Here is a 21,629-nt window from a genome sequence, read left to right on the forward strand (position 1 = left end):
ATTAATCAGTGGAACAACTTGCCTTCAGAAGCTGTGAATGTTCCAACACTAGAAATTTTTAAGAAGTTGGATAACCATTTGTCTGAAGTGGTGTTGGGTTTCCTGCCGGGGCAGAGAGTTGGATTAGAAGACCTCCAACGTCCCTGCCAACTCTGTTATTATATTATATTATAACCCTCTTATAATATTCATTATATAGAAACTGTCTGCATATTGAGCAAAAGTCTTCAGTGTATTGATGGAAGAATGGCAAAAGATAGTTTTAAGAGTTAAACAATGAAAATTTTCTAGCAAAGGCCTTGTAGATAACAAAGGAATATTTAGGCAGCAGTTCCTAACCTATGACCTTCAATTATATTTGGACCATAGCTCTTCTGCCTATTGGCTATCCTAACTTAGAATTCTGGGGGTTTATTATAATTGTTCCATGCTATTTTTATTTGGTATGAATGTATAAATTACTTTATCTAGAATCAGACACAATTCAACAGAAGAAAAAAATAAATTACTTGAATCAAGGTGAGTATGATTGTAAGTATGTACAAAAGCAATAGTTGCTCTCAATGCAATGCTTTAGGAAGGCCATGAGAATTGAAACTATCATCTCAAGAAGCATGTTATTCCTGAGGGAGAGATTCCTTTTGGACTGTTTTCCAATAGGAGCTCTTCACATCTGGTGTATTAATTTCTGGGTGGCCTTCAAGGCAGACTCATATAAAGCAAATCACACTAATTCACACAGGAGAAAACAAGGGCATAAGTGACTTCTTCAGTGCTCTCTATTCTAGGCTGCAACTGAAGCATCAATTCTTTCTATCCTGCTTCTTCAAAATCCAATTTTCACTTCCACAAATTATCACTATAGCTTGCATGATTGTGATCTTTGTTGATTTAGACACATCACGGCATCTGAATATGTTTTCCAGGGACTTCATCGCTAATCTATCAAATGCTAAGCTGCAAGTATTTCTTGTCTCCTTGTTTCTTTATTGTTGATGGTTGGTCCTAAAAGCACAAGCTAGCTATCATTTGTAGAATTAGAGTTGTTAAATTATTTAAATTGCTACATTTGTGATATGATCTTATAATGTACTGTTATTTCATTGGGACTTTTCCCCCATTCTAACATTAAAATTTGAATGTTGAATAAATCACTTATTATAGGAAGTGCTAACTGTAGGAGTATTTCCTATAAAAATTACTTTTTCCCATATTTTAAAATATGCACTTTGCTAAACCACATAAATAGCTATTTTTTTAATTACTCTTGCTCCAACTAAAGTTGGGCTGCACAAATCCAGGCAATCAGAAGATGAAAGAAAACAGTTGGATGTTAGTTCAATTAACTGTAGGAAGTTTCTCCCCACCATCCTTCTGCCCCATAATTCAATCAGAATTTGCCTTTCTGTAATGTGACTCCATTATTATCTGCCTTGAATGCTGGAATAACTGAGAACAAGTGTTGACCTTCTAAGTAATTTTAGTTCATATCCTAAAGACTATCTGCCTTTCAATCTTTTATTCTCTTTCTAACTCCTTCAACCGCTTATCACAGTATTTAGTTCTCTGACCACTGCTATTGTTTGAAAATTTTCCTTGTTGTACTTCTTAAAGTGTAATGCCAAACGCAGATTAAAGTGGAAAAATTACTTCTCATGACTTGGAAATAATAGTTTGAATAATGTGGCCTATAACTATGTTTGCTTTTTTATATTTACATTACACTTGAGTCACATTTCCATATTTGCTTGTATTATCAAGATTGTTTTGAACTCTACTTCTATCATGTAAGATATTAGCTATCCCATCTAATCTTATATCATCTGCAAATTTGAGAAATATTCCCTCCACCTCTTTAGTTATACTAAAAAATGTTGATGAGTAGAGGAACCTCTGAGGTACTTCACTTAATATTCTACTCTACTGATGAGAAACTACCAATAACATCTTTGAGCACAACTTTCAAGCAAGTGATTTATGTCCTTCTATCCAAACCATAGTTAATTAATTTTCTAATCAGAAAGCCATGTACTGCTTAATCAAATACTTTAAGTAAAAATATATTGCATCTAATGTACTTTTATAATCTAAAATAAGCAAACTGCCTAATCAGTTTAATCATTAATCTGGTTAAAATGTTTCTTAACAAATTCTTGCTGACTGATAGTAATCATCATATTGTTTTAATAATCCTTAAAATAAATAGTTTTAAATTGTTTATAATTGTCACAAATATTAATAACAGACTGACCAGTTTGCAGTTCCTTAGATCCCCCTTTGTTCTTTTTTTGATGAAAAGAACATTATTGTCATCCTACTATCATCTGACACTTCACCCTTTATCTAGACCAGGGGTGTCAAACCCAATTTCATTGAGGGCCACATATGTCAGAATGCTTTTTATAGACTATAACTCGGCCTTTAATACCATCTTACCAGGAATTCTCATTGAAAAGTTGACTGACCTGAATTTCCTTCCCCTCACTTGTGAATCCAAGACTTCCTGACGGATCATCCACAAACAGTAAGGGTTGGGTCCTTTACAATTTCCATGCTGAAGCTCAGCACAGGCTCCCCTCAGGGCTGTGTGCTCAGCCCCTACCTGTACTGGCTGTATACATATGACTGCATATCCTCTGATCCATCCAACATCATAATAAAGTTTACAGATGACACAACAGTGCTGGTCTCATAATTGGAGGGGACAAATCAGCATACAGGGAAGAAGTTCAGAAGGTATCCTCATGGTGCTCAAGAAAAAAACTTACATCTAAATACTAGTAAGACAAAGGAGATGGTGCTAGATTTCCGGAAGCACAGAGAGGAACCTGCCCCACTGTATATCAAGGGGACCTGTGTGGAGAGGATTTCCTCTTTTAAATTCTTGGGAGTGCTTATTAGTCAAGATATCACCTAGAAAAATAACACGTGTCTGGTGATTGGAAAGGCCCAACAGAGACTTCATTTCCTTAGAGTCCTGCGAAACAATCAGGTGGAACAATGACTGATGACCTCTTTCTATCGGTCCACCATAGAAAGTGTCCTCACATATTGTATTACAGTATGGTATGCTAGTTTAACAGCTGCGGACAGGAAGGCACTACAGAGAGCGATCAATTCGGCACAAGAAACCATTGGTTGCCCTCTGACACCACTGGATGACATTGCCAGATATCGCTGCTTTAGCAGAGTAAGGAAGATACTCAGGGATGATTCACCCTGGTCAGTGTCCGTTTGCACTTCTTCCATCAGGCAGAAGATATCAAACAGGCCAGCCAAACAAACAGGAACTGTGAGCTGTGAGACTTTTAAATACAACCACAATCACTCCATGCACACGCTAGTTTTTTTCCTTTTTCTTTCTTTTTTAGTTTCTGTTATAATTTTGCACCAGTGAAGTTAAAACCAATTTTGTTGTATTTAAGTACAGTGACAATAAAGATTATACTTATACTTTTCAGGGCTGTGGTTGACCTTGGGGGGTGGGCAGGCACGGTTGACTGGGTGGATGTGGCCAACTGGATGGGCATGACCAGCTTGACACCAGTCCCCAAACTGCTGGCATGTTTTCTCCTTGCATTGGGTAGACTTGGCCAAAGTGACACGGGCTGGGCCCTTTTTTGCAGGTCAGCCCCACGGGCACGATCCAACCACATCACAGGCCAAAGTTGGCCCATGGGCCTTGAGTTTGACACCTCTGATCTAGACCTCTAAATATATAACATAAAAAGATTTAATTAGACTATTTCCAAATGTCTTCATTATTTTAAATGTAATACATCTGACTCTGGAGATGTAAATTTATTCAAAGTAAATGAATATTCCCTGATTATAGTATGTAACTATAAATGTCCAGATTTATTCTTACTCCTTAATAATTTATTGGTAGAATATATATCCAACTTTTCATAGAAAACTGAGCTAAAATAGGAGTTTGCCTTAAGTAATAATATTAGGCTTTTATATTCATTTTCCACTAATTTTCCCCTCTCCCTCCACTAAATATTCCTTATCAGTTTGCATCAAGACTGACTGATCATGTTACGTCTTGGTGTCCAAGGAGAAATATGTTAACAAATAAATTATGTTTTTTTGGAAAAATTATGTTAGAGTTTGTCTTGCAACAGATGTTGGGATAATTAAAATCTTACATCAGTATCAGTTCTACTGATTCAAATCCTCTATCACCACTACTTTTTTATCCTCACTAATCTTTATTTTCACATTAATTTTCTAAAATACAGTTATTTCAAAAACAATTACAAATCCAGGTACTTCTTAAATTAGAACCTTAATTGAAGCTAGAACTATAGTCATAAGTCATTGTAAGTCAAGGGACCCATATAACTGGAAATGACATTCTGGCCTTTTTCATGGCAGTCATTAAGTGAATGTCTCAGTTGTTAAGCAAACTCACTAATATTTCTTGCCAGAAGCTAGCAAAAAATGCCAGAAGCAGGTCAAAAAACATTCCGAATTGCAGTCACATGTATATAAAGAGACGTAACCAGTCATAAAGTTGACCTGTCTGGCATGTGGTTATAGGATTATGATGGGAAGGGTTGGAAGTGGTATCTGTCATAACTTCAAACAGTTGTAAAACAATAAGTTGTTAAGCGAGGACTATCTGTACCTGATTAAGCTTGATCTCTCCTATTTTAGTTCAATATTTTAACTACTATTCCCAATATTCTATTAAAAATGCATGAGGAAAGTTTTGCATTTTTACATGGATTATATTTTCTTCCCTTCAGTGTTTATACATTGTGCAAAGAAGAGCAGAATAAATATGTCATGGTAAATCTGACATTGGAATATGCCAGAAACTCTACAATTGCTAAAGCTAATTATAAAACACTAATTAAAGTCATAATATATGACAACGATAAACAGATTCTAGATGCATTTACAAACTTATTGCTTGTGAAGCAATGGTGGGTTCTGGATTCCTTTCCAACCAGTACGGTTGGAATGGCCCCAGAGTTACCCACATGCATACGTGTGTGGTGCGTGCATGCGTTCTAGAGTCAAATGATGCTTCCGCAAGCCTCCGCGATGCTCTGCGGAGTGTCACACAGGTGCCATACACACCACGAGCATGCGCAGAAGCACCAAAAGTATAAAATGCAGGCATGTGGGCCTACGGAGCACCATACCAGAACAGTACCTGGTGCTCCAGGCAGGATCCGGTATGCCCGTACCGGGGCGTACTGCCTGCAATACCACTGTTCTGAAGGCTGGAGACATGTGATCACTAGTTGTAATTTTTCCAGCTGGATTCTGACAAACAAAGTCAATGGGGAAAGCAAAATTCATTTAACAACTGCATGATTTACAACTCCAGTGATTCGCATAACAACTGTGGCAAAAAAAGTCATGAAAAACTCACTTAACAACTGTCTTGTTAGTAATGAAAATTGTGGGTTTCACTGTGATTTTAAACTGAGGACTACCTACCTGTATTTTTTGTAGCAAAATGTTTTTAAAGTACATATTATGACAAGCATACAAACAACATCAACAACTAGAGAAAGCAGAGTTCAGGTAATTCCCGTGTTACGAGCTTTCCCTTAGTGAGTGATTGAAGTTATGCGATGAGTGCCCCCTAGAGTTTACGAACAAGTCCTGAAATTGTTTTGTCTTACTTTTTCTGTATTTGTTCCCCTTCCCTTGGCTTTTGTTCAGCTGCCCTGAGTCCCTTCGGGGAATAGGGCAGCCTACAAATCGAATAAATTCCAATTCCAATTATGAATGTTGCCACCTTCATGAAAAACAATGTTGTATTAGCTCTGCTGCTAATCTTTTAAGCACAGACCAAAGCATCCCTCTGACAGATGTGTACAAGTGTACAAGCAACTTCTCATACTAGAAAAAGCAGAGTATAAGAAAACACTTCAAATAATGACAAATGTGAATTGGGGAGAAATATATAAATAGTAATAAAACATATAACTGGTCTCATTGCCACCAGTTTAATAACATACTGCAAGGAAGTGAAATTGAAAATTGGTTAACAATCTGAAGCTATATGGAAAAACACCATCTGAAATAGAATTGTTGCTCAATACTGTCTGTATATACAGCCAAGATATTGCAATGGGGTTTGGACTAGACAAATAGCATTAGCAATAGCAATAGCACTTAGAGTTATATACCGCTCCACAGTGCTTTGCAGCCCTCCCTAGCAGTTTACAGAATCAGCATAATGCCCCCAACCATCTGTGTCCTCAGTTTACTGACCTTGGAAGGATGGAAGGCTGAGTCAACCTTGAGTCTGTGGGACTTAAACTACCAAAGTGCTGGAAGCCGGCAGTCAGCAGACATAGCCTGCAGTACTGTACTCTAACCACTACACCACCATGACTCAAAGGTGCCATCCTCATTATCACACAGGAAATATAATGAAAACTGAAGAAATCAAACAGCCCTTTGGAAATAACATCAAGAGTCTGGATGAAAAAGATCGATACAAATATCTTGGCATCCTTCAGGCCAAAGTCAAGATGAAGTTTAGAATTGAATATATCATGATAGTAAAGATCTTAAAGTCCAATCTCAATGGTAGACATATTATCAAGTCAATTAACACCTGGACAATTCCAACCATTAGATACACATCAGGAATAGTGGACTGAATTCAAGCAGAATTAAAAACCCTGGATAGAAAGATCAGAAAAATAATGACAAGTGAATCATGTCTTTCATCCATATAGCAATGTTGACAGACTCTACTCACCGAGGAACATAGGTAGATTGCTTTGAGTGCACCCGAAGAAGAAAAAAGGGAATTGGAAGAATATCTGAAGTATAGTGAAGAAGATGCACTGAAGCTAGAATATCATGAAGACAATATTTAGGCAACTTAGTGAAAGTTCTAAATTTTAGGTGAAATCTTAGCAGTTGTATAGATATCATAAAATTAAAACAGAGATTTGTAGCAGACTAAATCCCATTACTCCCTGTATTGTAAAAATCCAGACACATAACTCTATTTTCAGTTTATTGGATGCAACCAAATCTTGGTCCACCAATAAAGAATGGAAAGAAAATAGAATTGCTTTCACCAATATGTGAGTTCAATGCTACCTTGCTAGTAGAATTTTACATAATAATATCTACTCATTAATATGCAATTAATTGAGTCAGCAGCTCTATATATTTTTAAATTATTTTAAATATTCCTTCTGCATACAATGGGGTAAGAAACTGTGTGGCTGGGAGAGTATAATTAACAGGCTGCTCATAATCTATAGATTTCAGAATCTATACCTTAAGAAATAGATAAATATTTAAACACAGATGAAGCTATAATTTTCTGTCATTTCTCTGCTTTATCTTTATAATTAAACCCTAAGTCTGGTTTAGCATTTAGGGTTTAGACTAAAAAGAGAGAGAGAACATTATTTTTATATACAGTTAGTATCGAGAGGTATTGTTTAATCTATCACTGGGCATCATTTCTTTATCATTTGAAATTACAAGCAAGATTGGTTGTGTTCTGGGATTATTATTAAATTAGGCACAACATGAATTTAAAAATATATCCAGAAACTCTCATTAGAATTAGATAAGACTAATCTAAGTTAATATCAAATGTTATTTTTCCATCTGTGTCTCTTGATTCTTCAATAATGAAAAATGTCTATTGCTTTGCATTGATTCACTGTCACTGAGCAGATTTTCTTCTTAGAACAATTTGATATGTAAGGAGGAAGTGTTTACTTATTCCTGTATGAGTAATGCTTTAGGGTTGTTTTGAATCTCAGAATGAAAAAGGAACAAGGAGTTCTAATTTTCTAAAATATGGGAGACTATTTCACATGAATGCATAAGCTTGAAAGGTGAACCTTGATGGACAAACATTTAAAATGTCAGTATGTCCATGTGAAATTTTTTACCTTTCTTTCACAATTTGAAAGAAAATGAGGAAATTATCCATTTTTGCAGTTTCATCATTTTGGTAATTTCATGTAGGCTTTACTTAACATGCATATTTATTCAAATTATTTTTTTTCACACTGTTGGCCATTCTCCTACTCTTGGCTGCTATTCAAAGAACACAGTCCTTTGGCAGCTTTTAAAAAGTCATATTCTATTAACTCGTAATTACTTAAATGAATGTGTATCTTTTCTCCTTTTCTTATGATTGCATGCACTTTTTCATGAATTTAACTAACATGTCTTACGCAATTATTAAAGACATTAAATATTTTAATACAAATTGAATATAATTCTCATAACAAAGGTTGAGAAAGCCTTAGCTATCTTATTCCAAATGAGATTTGTCCTCCTAATTGTTGTCTAACTTTGGTACTTTTACATTATCTTAGGTAATTTGTGAGCCAATAGAAACTACTAGATGAGTCAGCAAATCATGATTCTTTGCTCTCTTTTCCTTATAATATTGTCTATCATGCTGTCATTATTTCAGAAACCCTTTACTGTAGCCTCTGGAGCTACTCCAAACTGCCAATGTTCTATAGCATGATTTTGTTTATTTTTTTGCCAAGTTCTCCCCCCCCCTCCCGACACACACACATGTAAAGGTTAATTTATATAAAATTTGCATACTTAAAAAAAATCCTTGACTATAGCAATTTATATTTCTCTAGAGCAGGGTGTCAAACTCTGAGGTGTTTAACCTCAAGGAGCCAGAGTGGGCATGGCCAGGTTGGACACAGCCAGATCAACATCAGGGGGTGCCTGTGGTGGCTCAAGCACTCTGCCACAGAAAACGGGCTCTCCTCCTGCAACCCTCTGCCAGTGAGCAGCCCTCCTGAGCTCCGTTTTCGCTGGCAGAGGTACCGTGGGCCAGTCCTTCACTATTTTCAGGGTGGCCCCATGCGCCAGATCTAAGTACCACAGGGGCTGGTTCTGGCCCCCGGACCTTGAATTTGACACCCCTGCTCTAGACTTTTAAACTAAGCAGACACTTGGGAACCTGACTTCAGATTCCAAATTGAGTCTCAGAAGGATAAGAGCCATGGTGGTGCAGTGGTTAGAATGAAATATTGTGGCTTATCTTGCCCACACATCATTCAGGAGTTCAATCTTGACCAGCTCAAAGTTGACTCATCTTTCCATCTTTCCGAAATTGGTAAAATGAGGACGCAGATTGTTTTGGCCAATATGTTCAGGGCATCAGGCTTCCGAAAGACACAGAAAGTTCTTTACAAAGCGCTATAGGGCAGTATATAAGCCTAAGTACAAATGCTATAATCGACTCAGGACATACTAAATTAAGTTTTGTTATTACCCAGCAGTTCCATGGCATCATCTTCATTGTCAATATCTTCTTCTGTTACTGAAGGAGTTGTGCTGGGTAGAGAATCAAACGAATCTTGTGAAAGCATTGCAGCCAGCAATTTTTTATGTTGCTGCTGCTGATGTTTCAGTCCTTTAGTCTTCGGTTTCATCTTTAAACTAGAAATAATAGTTAATCCATTAGCCTCACTAATAACAGCTATTTGACCAAGAGAACCTATATATTTGATAGAGAGAGATATTAAATAAGTCAATCATCACATAATTGTCCTTTTGATTTCATGGGGAATTAAAACAATTTCTGTAAAAAGGGGAAAGATATAATAATAATAATTAGAGTAAAACAAGTCATCCTGGACCATTTAAGATAACACACATATGGCGTATACTTCATTATATCTGTAACTTTGTTATGTATACAGTTGCCATCATACAGAAGAAGCCTATCATTGAAAAACAAAGCTCAATTTAGAAGAAAGATAATGTCAACGCCAATAGCTTTTTAGGAGATAGGAAGATGTCTTCATCACAGATGCCAATCCAATCATCATGGCAGACAAAATGTTAGTCCCATCTTTTGGGCTATCATTATTTACTTACAAGGTGGATAGTAAGATAGTAATTGTGTTCAGCTGAATATAGTAAAATAGGCCAATTTTTTCTACTATCTGCATATGTTCTTATAAAGATATCTGAGAATATACTCAAAAAATGAATAGAAGGTCCATGGAAATGTCTGATACAGTATGTTCTCATTCTGTATCTCTGTCTTAGAGAGAGTAGGAAAGCAAAATCGAATAAAATTAACCTGTTGTAAATGGATATGACATGGGCAACAATTATCTCCCAATTATTCACCATACTTGGAAAATATACCTTCCTCCAGGACTGCTGCTATCTTCACTGTCCCACTGTTCCATTTTGCTTCTTGGTACTGGAGGCTGCAACATTTCATCAGCCAGTGGATCCGCATCATTTTCTTCACGTCCTATCCATTCTCCAACTACCCGAGGCCGAAGAAGTGAAGTATTAAAGGCTGCTGTTTCCTATTACAGAGAAAATGATTTATCATTACTTATTGGCAACAATATGGATAAACATAATAAGTGCAAGCAATTAAAACCCAACTGTATTTCATAGAAAGATACAACATACTGGAAGACATTGGAGCAGGTAAGACTGCAGTATAAGACTCAACTTAACGAAAAGGTTAATAGCATTTCTAGTTAGCTAAAATTATTCTGTCATTATGTGCCATTAAGTTCGTGTTAACTCTTAGCAATCGCATAAATAGATTTACTCTAAGTAGATATATCTCCACCTGATTCTGTAAGTTTTTCAACAGATTGCCATTGTAATTGAGCTCATCTACTTTGTTGCTAATCATTAACTTCTCTTTCTTGGCACCTTTACCAGTATTATAGACTTACAACACATTAAAATTGCCTTTCTAGACCAACTTAAATAAACATCTATCCCTAAAGTTCCAAGATTGTGCTTTATATTGGGACTTGTACATTTCCCTTAGAAAATCAAGCAGAGATTGTCCTCTTTTCTTTTCTTCCCCTTCCTTCCTTCCTTCCTTCCTTCCTTCCTTCCTTCCTTCCTTCCTTCCTTCCTTCCTTCCTTTATACTCTTGTACAGTATTTGGAGACAAAGCAAGTAAGAGTGTACTTTCCTTCTAGATACTAGCTGCTCCTTACTAAAGATGTGCCTGTATTTATACTTATTTTCCTCATTCTAAACATCACTATTTTTTTAAAAAAAGTTTTTTATTTTTAAACAAACAAAAACAAACAATACATGAAACAGAAAACCCTCATGAATTACATATAGCATGTTGTTAGGTTACAAGCATTTGTGCATCACCACTTTCAATTGTGTATAAGGTCACAGATTATTCATCAACCATACATAGATACATTATTATCATTGTCATCATATTGTTCCATTATAATTGATATGCTTTCATTTTAAACAAATATTCTAGAAACTAGATTCACATATATACCAACATTCCATTGCATCCTTATTTGTCTATTTAATAATAATATGTCTTTATAGAATCACCTATCTCATATTATTTTTGCAATATGAAAGAATTCTCCAACATTTTATATTTATGTATCACTATTTTCAGTTGTATATAGAATCACAGATTATCCATCAAGTATAAATAGATACATTGTTATCATTATGCATTATGTCCAACTATAGTTGCTATTTCTTCATTTTAAACAAAATGATCTAGATATTCAATTCATGTATGTACCAATATTCCATTACATCATTGTTAGTCTATTTAATAATAATATGTCTTTATAGTATCACCCATCTATATTCTTACAATATAAAAAGCTTTTCCAATGTTTTTCAATTCCATGTTTTTTTATCTAGCCACTGATAAAACAAGTCCCATACCTTATAAAATTGTACATCTTCTTGTTATCTAATTTCAAATGTCAATTTACTCATTTCAGCACATTCCATTATTTTTTGAATAACTTCCTCCTGAGTTAGTATTTTCTAATTTTTCTAATTTTTTGCAAATACAATTCTACCTGCTGTTAAAACATTTACAATCAAATATTTCAAATCTTTGTTGTATGTTTCTGGTATAAATTCCCAATAAAAAAATCTCTGGTTTAAGGTCTATGTGTTTTTGTATCATTTTCTCCAACCATGTGTGGTATCTTTTAGCTTCTGTGCAAGTCCACCACATATGGTAATATAAGCCTGATGTCTGATGACATTTCCAACACTTTTCCGACTTGTTCTTGAACACTCTTGCTATTCTCGTTGGGGGTAGGTACCACCTGTAAAACATCTTATACAAATTTTCCTTATATGATGTTGACATTGTCATTTTATAATTTTGAGACCACAATTTCTGCCATTTCTCTAATTCAATTCCCTGTCCAAAATTTCCCCCCCAAGCTATCATGGTTTCTTTGACTTGTTCTTCCTTTAGCTTAACCTCTAGTAAATGTCCAAATAATTTTTAAATTACTTTTTCATCAGTACCTGTCAAAATTTTATCTAATTCAGTCATTTTATCATAAAAACCTTCCATTTTACGGTTTTTATCATATCTAGATTGTATTTGCAAATATGAAAACCAATTCATTCCTATTCCTTCCTGTTTCAACTCTTGCATAGATTTAAGTTTACCCTCTGCATTCAATATTTCACCATATCTGTTTGTTCCTTTTTATATATTGTTGGATATGAAAAAGCTTCAATAGTTGATAGCCAGACTGGAATTTTTAGGTAATATTGCCCTTTGATCTTCTTCCAATTTAGTAACAAAGCCTTTCGTATATAGTGTCTTCTAAAATAACCCTGTGTTTTAGTTCTCTTATGCCATAAAAAAGCATGCCATCCCAACAGCAATTCATGTCTTTCTACAGTCAATATTCTAGAATTTCTTAATGTTATTCACTCTTTAATCCACATCAAGTTCATTGCCTGATAATATAATTCCCAGTCAGGTAGTCCCAATCCTCCTCTTATTCTAGCGTCTTGTAACAATTTTGATATTATTCTTGCTTTTTTCCCTTGCCAGATGAATTTCAACACTATTTTATTTAGTTCATCAAAATAGTCTTCCCCCAATCTAATTGGGATTGTCTGGAACAAATATAGTATTCTGGGTAGGGTTTTAATTGTAAATATTCTCCCTATAATTGATAAATATAAGTTTTCCCATTTTGTCAAATCAGTCACAATCTGCTGCTTAAGTCTAAGATAGTTCTTCTCTTTAAGTGTACCGCATCTAGCAGTTAAATATATCCCCAAATATTTAACCTTATTTCTAACTTGAATCTCCAAGGTTTCCGCCAATTCTTCCTTTTGTCTCAATGATATATTCTTTGTTTTATCTTTATTTATTTTCAAGCCTGCTACTTTTCCATATTCCTCTATTCTTTCTATCAATTTTGATGCAGTTTCTAATGGATCCTCAAGAATAAAAACCATATAATCTTCAAATGCTTGTAATTTATATTCTTCTTTTTTAATTTTCATTCCTTTTATTTCTTTCTCTTCTCTAATCTTTCTATTTAAAACTTCTAAAGTTAAGACAAAAAGTAAAGGTGATAGTGTGCAGCCATGTCTCATTCCTCTATTTTGATAGAGTCTTATCATTATCTTTGTTGTTTGTTTGTGCTATATGGTTTGTATGGCTGGGGTAAATTTCTTACCAAAATTCATGTGTTCCAGTTGTAGAAACATAAAACACCAGTTCACATTGTCAAATGCTTTCTGTGCATCTAAAAACATCAAAGCCACTTGTTTTTCGAGATGCGCTTCATAGTACTCCAAAGTGTCCAAAATTATTCTCATATTATCTTTAATTTGTCTCTGGTAAAAACCCGTTTTGATCAGAGTGGATAAAACTGTTTAGGTATTTTTTAAGTCGTTCTGCTAATATCGAAGCAAATAGCTTATAATCTGAGTTTAACAAGGAGATGAGTCTGTAGTTCTTGATTTGTGTTAGATCAGCCTCCTCCTTTGGCAGAAGTGTAATATATGCTTCTAACCATGATTTGGGTATCCTACTCTCAGACATCACCTCATTCATAACGTCTAATAGCGGGAGGGATGATTCCTGAAATGTCTTGTAAAATTCTACTGGTAAGCCGTCCCGGGCTGGGGCCTTTCTGTTATTTTGTTTCTTAAGTGCTTCAGTTAGCTCCATCATAGTTATTTTGCCTTCTGATATTGTTTCAGTTTCTTTGGGTGTCTGAGGGAGATTAGCTTTCTGTAGATATTGTTTAATTCCTCCATCTTCTATATTATCTTGTTCATACAGTTTACCATAGTAGTCTTGTATAATTTTCTTCTTCTCAACATTTTCATAATGGATTTGCCCTTGATTATCTCTTAATTGTAACATTTTCTTTGATTCTCTCTCTTTTTTCAATTTGTATGCCAACCATCTACCTGGTTTATTTGCATTTTCAAAGTAGTTCTGTTTAGCAGTTCTGATTTTTGTGCCAATTCTTCCTTTTCCAATAGATCCATTTTGTGCTTATTTATATCCTTTTTTAGTTTAATGTCTTTTTTGTGGGAATTTCTTAACTCTTTTTCAAGAGCCTTATAGTCATTCTCTAAACCTTTAAAAGTTTGTCTTTTCTTTATGTTTCTCTTTCTTGTATAGTCTATTATCAAACCTCTGGTGAAGGCCTTCATTGTATCCCAAAGGTTCTGCATTGATGTATCTTCTTTTCTATTTTCTTTGAAGAAGAAAGCCAATTCTTTTTCCATTTTCTGAATGAAGTCCTTCTCTTTTAATACAGTATTATTTATTGTCAATCTAGATCTTATCCTTTGGCCTTTCAATTTAATTGTAATTGGATTGTGGTCTGCCCAGGTACTTGTTTCAATCTCAATTTCCTGTACATTACAAGTCAATTCCATTGTAGCCTATACCATGTCGATTCTGGAACATGATAAGTGTCTATTTGAATAAAAAGTATATTGCTTTTTTGTAGGGTTTTTTTCTCTCCAGACATCTTTTAAGTTTATTTTCTCTATCATCCTAAAAAAGGATTTTGGGAGTGGTTTTCTATTTAGCTTTGTTGTTTTTTGTGCTTTATAGTCCATGTTGTGATCTACAATTCCATTAAAATCTCCCATCATACAAATATCAGCATAGTCCAAATCAATTATTTTCCTGTGTAGTTTTCTATAGAATTCGTCTTGTTTATCATTGGGAGCATAAATTGCAATTAAAAGTATTTTCTTAGTGTTGACCATAATTTCCACCATCAGAATTCTTCATCATCATCTGTATAAATTGGTTTCGCTGGAATTTTATCTTTAATATAAAAGATCACTCCTCTTTTCTTACATCTTGCCAATGCAGTAAACATTTTTCCAGGTTTTGGCTGTACCAATAAGTGTTCATGTTGTTTTTGAATATGTGCTTCTTGTAGATAAATTATGTCCAATTTTAATTTTTCTAATTTGTGAAATATTCTTCTTCTTTTAATTGCTGAATTAAGTCCATTTATATTGATTGTTTTAAAGACGAGGCTCTGAGGTAAAATAAGTCAGCTTTATTGAATGAAGAACAGGCAACAACAACTCAGAACACGAACAAGAAGGAGCCCGCCTGACAGCTATTTATATTTGACAGCTGTCAGGCGGGTAGCCAATCGGCAGCTGGCATTTCTCCCGCCGGCTGGCTGGCACGCCAGAGCCAATCAGGAGCCTGAGCTCTGGCGACAACTGCCGGCTGCCTCAGCAGGATGCAACACTCCTTCCCCCCAGACAGCGGATGCGTAGTCCCTTAAATAGGTTAGTCTTCTGCGCATGCGCTGCAAACTCCGAGGAATGGGAGTGTCCGTCATCGCTAGAGGAGGTCTGCTGCTGTGACGCACCAGACTGGAAGGCCCGGCCCCTGGACCAGTGGGAATGTTTGAAGTTAAGTGTTCTTTGCTTGAAGTGGCGGGTGGTGCGCGGCAGCGCAGAGCAGGGAAGGCGGCTGGAGATGGTTGAGCCGCGGTTGGTCACGGCTGGGCAGGTCAGGCAGCCGATAGGCAAGCAGGCCCCGGCTGCGGTACTTGTGCAGATGATGTGGTCGGTTGGGGCGGCTCCACGGTTGTCCGGCGGCGCAGCTGGTTTAGATGGCGCCACCATAGTCGTCCATCATCAAGCTGGACCCTATAAGAGCAGGGTCCAGTTAGATCTAGTATGACCCCTGGTAGCCACTTTGGGTCTCCGGCATATTTCTGCGCGAAGACCCCCTCACCCACCAGAAAAGCCCTAGGGGGAGAGGGAAGGGAGCCCACAGTGGGAGCGAAGGAGGGATGTAAGCGGTCAAGGGTGGTTCTCAGGCACCGACCCATAAGGATTTCCGCAGGGCTTTTGTCGGTGGCCTGGCAGGGAGTGGAATGCTGTACCAGAAGGTAGGTACGGAGGCGGGATGGCCAAGGTATGTGGGAGAGCCGGGCCAGCCCTCCTTGGCCGAACGTACGGCACGCTCGGACATGCTGTTGCCAGCCAGATGATAGGGGGCAACAGGGGCATGCCAGATGCCCAGGGAAGCCAGGTAGGAGAGAAAGGGGGCAGAGGAAAATTGAGGGCTGTTATCAGAGACGATGACATCAGAGATGTCGTGGGTTGTAAAAAGGGTATCAAGAATTTGGATGGTGGCGCCGGACGTGGTGGATGTGATGGGGAAGATGTCCACCCATTTGGACAGGGCATCCACCACGAGGAGGAATGTGCGGCTGTTAAGGGGGCCAAAGAAATTGAGGTAGAGGCGACTCCACAGAGGTGGGGGTCTCCCAGGGATGGGTAGAGGCAGAGGGCGGAGCAGGGCGGACGGCCTGGCAGGGAGGGCACCGCTGGACCCAAGCAGTGATGTCGGCATCCATGGAGGGCCACCAGACATACTTGCGACCGAGAGCCTTCATTCGCGCTATGCCCAGGTGGCCCTCATGGAGGTGGCAGAGGACCTGCTGGCGGAGGGCAGCAGGATCTATGACCCTGGAACCCCAGAGCAAATAGTCCTGAAGGATGGACAGTTCGTCCTGGCAGTAAAATAACAGGAGGAACTCGGCCGAGTGAGTCTCCACCGTCCAGCCCCGGCGAACTGCATCCAGGACCCTCTGGAGGAGGGGGTCAGACCGGGAGGCCTGGGAGATGTCTGAGGCCGAGAGGGGACACGCGTCATCCATCAAGGCAGCAACCGAGATCATGGGTGCCGGGTCAGAGACAGAGATGGGCAGCGGACAGTGGCTAAGGGCGTCAGCGTGGCCCATGTGCTTGCCGGGGCGGTAGAGGAGGGAGTAGGAGTAGGAAGAAAAGAACTCAGACCAGCGACCCCATGCGGGGAGAGACAATAGGTGGGGTGAGCTGGTCGCCAGAAAGGATGCCCAAGAGGGGCTTGTGGTTGGTCTGGAGGATGAACTTGCGACCGTACAGGTAGGGGTGAAAGCGTTTTACCCCTGCAACGGCCGCGAGGGCCTCCTTGTCCAACTGGCTGTAATTGCACTCAGCTTTGGACAAGGTGCGGGAGTAAAAGGTGATTGGGGCTTCAGAGCCATCGGGGTAGGCGTGGCTCAGGACGGCCCTGACACCGAAGGGGAAGGCATCACAAGCAAGGATGAGCAGGAGGTGCTCATCACAGGAGCAGAAGTTAAAAGGGCTTTGACAGCCGTGAGTGCATGCACCTCACAGTCTGTCCAAACCCAAGGGGCGGAGGCATCAAGGAGGTGGTGGAGAGGCTCCGCAATGGGCGCCTTATGGAGGATGAAGGATGCATAGAAATTGAGGAGCCCCAGGAATGCCTGAAGCTCTGCCTTGGAGGAGGGAGTGGGTGCAGAGGTAATGGTCTCAATTTTGGAAGGGGTGGGGTGGATTCCTCTGGAATCCATGAAAAACCCCAGGAACTCAACAGAGGGAACGCCCAGCTGGCACTTTGAGCATTTCAAGTGCAAGCCGGCATCTCGGAAACGAGAGAGCACTGCCCTAAGGGTCTTGACGAGTCCTGAGTCGGGGAGGCAATCAGTACGTCGTCAAAATAGGGCACCACACCCGGGATGCCATGGAGCACCCGCTTCATGAGCCCCTGAAATATGCCGGGAACTACGCTGACCCCGAATTGCAAGCGGCAGCATTTGAAAGCCCCGTGGTGGGTCACAATTTTGAGCTGTGGCGGTGGCCTTGTCGACGGGCAACTGTTGGTACGCTTGGGCCGGGTCCAATTTTGCAAAAATCTTGCCCTGGCCCAAGGAGTGCAGCACGTGCTGCACGACTGGCACGGGATAAGGATGCGCCTGCAGAGCCTTGTTGATGGTTGCCTTATAGTCCGTGCAGATCCTCAGGGATCCGTCGGACTTCAAAGGCAACACTATGGGGGTCTCCCATGGGGCGTGATCTACGGGCTTCAATATGCCCTGGGAGATCAATTTATCGATCTCCGCGTCCACACAAGCCCGCAGGGCAAAAGGAACCCATCACGCCTTGAGGCGGAGATGGGGTTGCCATTGTAGCAACGCGGGGCATCAGAGAAGACGTCATCAAACTCTGACAGGAGGGAATCTAGGGAAGAGGCGAGGTGGAGAAAATTAATGCCGGCAATGCTAAGACCAAAAGCTCTGAACCAATCTAGGCCCAGGAGGGAAGATAGGGGGCTTCGGACTACAACAAGGGGCAAGGAACCCTTAAACCTCCCATACTGGACAGGGAAATTCCTGCAACCCAGGATGGGGATAGGGTTGCCCTGGTAGTCCCTCAGGAGGCAGTTTTCAGGGGACAGCTGGCTCGGCGTAAGATGCGGGATCAATGCACGCAGAGTGTCCCAGGACATTATTGTGCGGGCCAAGCCCGTGTCCAGTTCCATCCAGCAGGTGCGGCCGGCGAGTAAGACGCGGAGGTGCATCTTACCCCGGCTGCCGAAAGAGGGGGCAGCGGAGTCGGGCAGCCAGTCGGGCAGATGGGCCTTGGGATCGGAGACAGCTAAACAGGGGTTAGAGAGCAACAGAATAGCCACAAAGAGAAAAACATGCAATAATATAAAAAAACAAAAGGGTAAAAATCTTTGGTCTCTTGTATGCCCTTATCCAATTGTTTCTAATTAAAAAGGGGAAAAAGAAAAAGTAAGAAAATTAAAAGGGGAACAAAAAAATAAGAGAAGAGAACAATTCCCAAATAAAAATATAAAAATATGAAAATGCAAAAATTATAAATAGCAAAAGGGAAGAAAAGAGAAAAAGAAAAAAAATATTTAAGTGTTCTTTTGGTCCACTCCACAAAATGCCTCAAAATAAAAATAAAAAATAAAAAAGTAAAAGGGAGACAGAAAGAAGTCACAGCTTCCATAACAGAGTAATGTAAACACTGCCGCCAGAGAAAAAGAAAAGTTCAAAGCTTTTGTAGTGTGAAAGCCTTTCCAAGGTCATTCTGAACTTTCCCTTAAAATTTTTATTTATTATTTTAAGGTAAATTTCCAGACATTGAAAGTTTCCCAAGGCACACCTGTATAAACAACTGTGTTCCTCTCACTATCAAGTCTTAACAAGATAGCCTTGAAAAAAAAACAGAAAAATCAAAACATTGTTTCAAGTCCACTAGGTGGCAGTGATACTTGTTTCCCACTCTCAGTCTTTGCTGCTTACACTTCGCCTTTAACTTTTAAAAGAAAAAAGAAAAAGAAAAGGCAAGAAGAGAAAAATACAATAATTCATTAAGCAAAGGTAAAAAGAGAGAAATTTTTAGACAGTTCAAACTTAGTTGTATCAATGTTTCCAAAGAGTCCAAAAAAGAAAGTAAGAAAAAAAAGTACAAAGAATCAGTCCACTCTAAAAAGTAAATTGCAATGAAAGTCCAATCAGGCTTCCGGCAGTAAAAAGGGAAAAAAAGAAACCTTCAATTGACCATGCATTAGATCCGCCGCTTACTCTCTCATCAGTCTTTATTTTTAATAAAATCTCCAAATTTAGGGTGTTTCTCTCTCCAATAGAAAAAAAAATTAAAACTCTCACCAAAACAACATGCTTCTCTCCTGCCCTTGCGTTACGGAGCTGTCTGCCGTTTCAGCAGCCTAATGGCTGACTCAAAGTTGCCAGCAAGAGGGGCTTTTTCCTGGATCACCAGAGACTTTGCAGGTGTCTCTGGGATCAGCAAGATATACCCCTACCTATCACCCTCTCTATGGGACAGTTTAGGTCCGATTGGACCGTCCAGGTGACCTGAATTCCACAGCGATCCCAGGGGTCTAGAAAAATCCATCGTTTCACAGCGATGTGAAGCCCCTCCTCCTCTAAACATGACTATTGTCCACCATTTCTTTAATGAGCAAAGTAGAATAAGAATATCCATACTGGATCTGAAGCACTCGTCTGCTGTGGACCCAAATACTATACTACTCACCACTAATGTATATATCACTAGACTCTGGTTGGTACATAAAAACACTACATACTATAAAGCATCATAAAACCGTATTGAACATAAAGTACAATAGCTTCTACAAATCATAAAGGGATATAAAGTAAGAAACAGTAGAAATCCAATTACTATTAAGGTTTGAAAGTCAGACAGAATAAAATTGTTTTTATGGCCTTGCAAAATGTCAGTAATAAGAGGGCAGGTATGCTGCTCCCAAGTGTGGGGCCTTGTCTACTGGTTCACTTAGCAAGGAGGCAGGACCTTGAGCAGGTATTCTGTAGATGACCTGACACAATTATTTTACTAAAGATGATCCATCACATAGCATTCTTTATGTGTTTTATATATAATATCTAGTGCAATCTGCAATGTACCTAACGTATTGCTTTTACAACCATTATTTGAGTGATCATTGTTATATGTTGCTGACAGCAAATTTTAGAATAGCACTTTGAATTTCAACAGATTTGTCCAATATCTTCTAGATGTAATGGGCCTTCAACTTTCAGAAAATTATGTAGATGACTCTTCTCAGACCTGGTGATCCCCAAATTTGTAATGCTATCATGAAATGAATGAAATAGTGTGAGTTGAAACATATTTTCAATTGAAAATATAATCTACCTAAATTAAATTCTGGTAAGAATATTGCCAACATAGTCTCATACTTCCCAAATTATTTTTGCATGCTTATTTTGTGAGATACAAGTTTGATGTAATTTGCTAAACATAATTCTTACCTTATTGAGCTCATCGGAAATTGCAATGCCTATAAATAGAACAAGATTATACTTAATTATAAATATAAATAAATAAATAAATAAATAAATAAATAAATAAATAAATAAATAAATAAATAAATAAATAAATAAATAAATAAATAAATAAAGCATAATTGCTAGCAATTTAATGTCTAGTCAAGGCCTGGTTGAAATATAATAATGAAACTCTTTCAAATTATGGCTTCAGACTGACTGAGAAAATATGCTGGCATATAATGCCTGATTACTTTCACATTACTCTCACAGTCTCTATCTTATGTGGATACCTAATGTGATGAGTTCATTCCAATATTTGGAATTTTTAAAGCATATAATTGATGCTCTCACAAAGTGGCTGGCAATGAGTGGCTTATCTATTTATGAAATGGCTGCCATCAAAAGCATAACTAGTTATAAACATACTCATTTATTAGAACGCAATTTAGTTATGTTGCTTCATGTGTCACTTCTATCATTCCCAAGGATTTTCTACCATCCTTTTTCTTTTTTCTTTTTTTATGAGTGGGTAGACAGTAGGATTGCAGATTGTTCAAAGGAAGTGATTTGCAATCTTTGGAAAAAGGTTAAGCAAAGTGCCTTTATCTGCAAAGAAATACTGCCAGGAACAATTTATTATGCTTCATGCAAGGCTCAAATAAGAGAATAAAAGTTTCATTATTCAGAGAGATTCTTCATCTGTAA

The 21,629-nt window shown here is 38.3% G+C and overlaps 1 protein-coding gene across 2 annotated transcripts in view; it reads right to left on the minus strand.

Moving 5' to 3' along the window:
• Positions 1-21,629, minus strand: part of CUNH8orf34 (chromosome unknown C8orf34 homolog) — a 92,853-nt gene that overhangs the window by 48,239 nt on the left and 22,985 nt on the right. For both annotated transcript variants that reach the window (XM_014056606.2, XM_014056605.2), the window contains exons 5-7: positions 20,907-20,935; positions 10,141-10,310; positions 9,257-9,423 (exon numbers count right to left, since the gene is read on the minus strand). In XM_014056606.2, coding sequence (XP_013912081.2) covers positions 9,257-9,423; positions 10,141-10,310; positions 20,907-20,935 — 366 coding nt within the window. The remainder of the gene's footprint in view (positions 1-9,256; positions 9,424-10,140; positions 10,311-20,906; positions 20,936-21,629) is intronic.

This window comes from Thamnophis sirtalis, unplaced genomic scaffold (assembly GCF_051295495.1).
Source record: "Thamnophis sirtalis isolate CommonGarterSnake01/CBP01778 unplaced genomic scaffold, rThaSir2_p1.2 scaffold_2, whole genome shotgun sequence".
NCBI classification, from domain to species: Eukaryota; Metazoa; Chordata; class Lepidosauria; order Squamata; family Natricidae; genus Thamnophis; species Thamnophis sirtalis.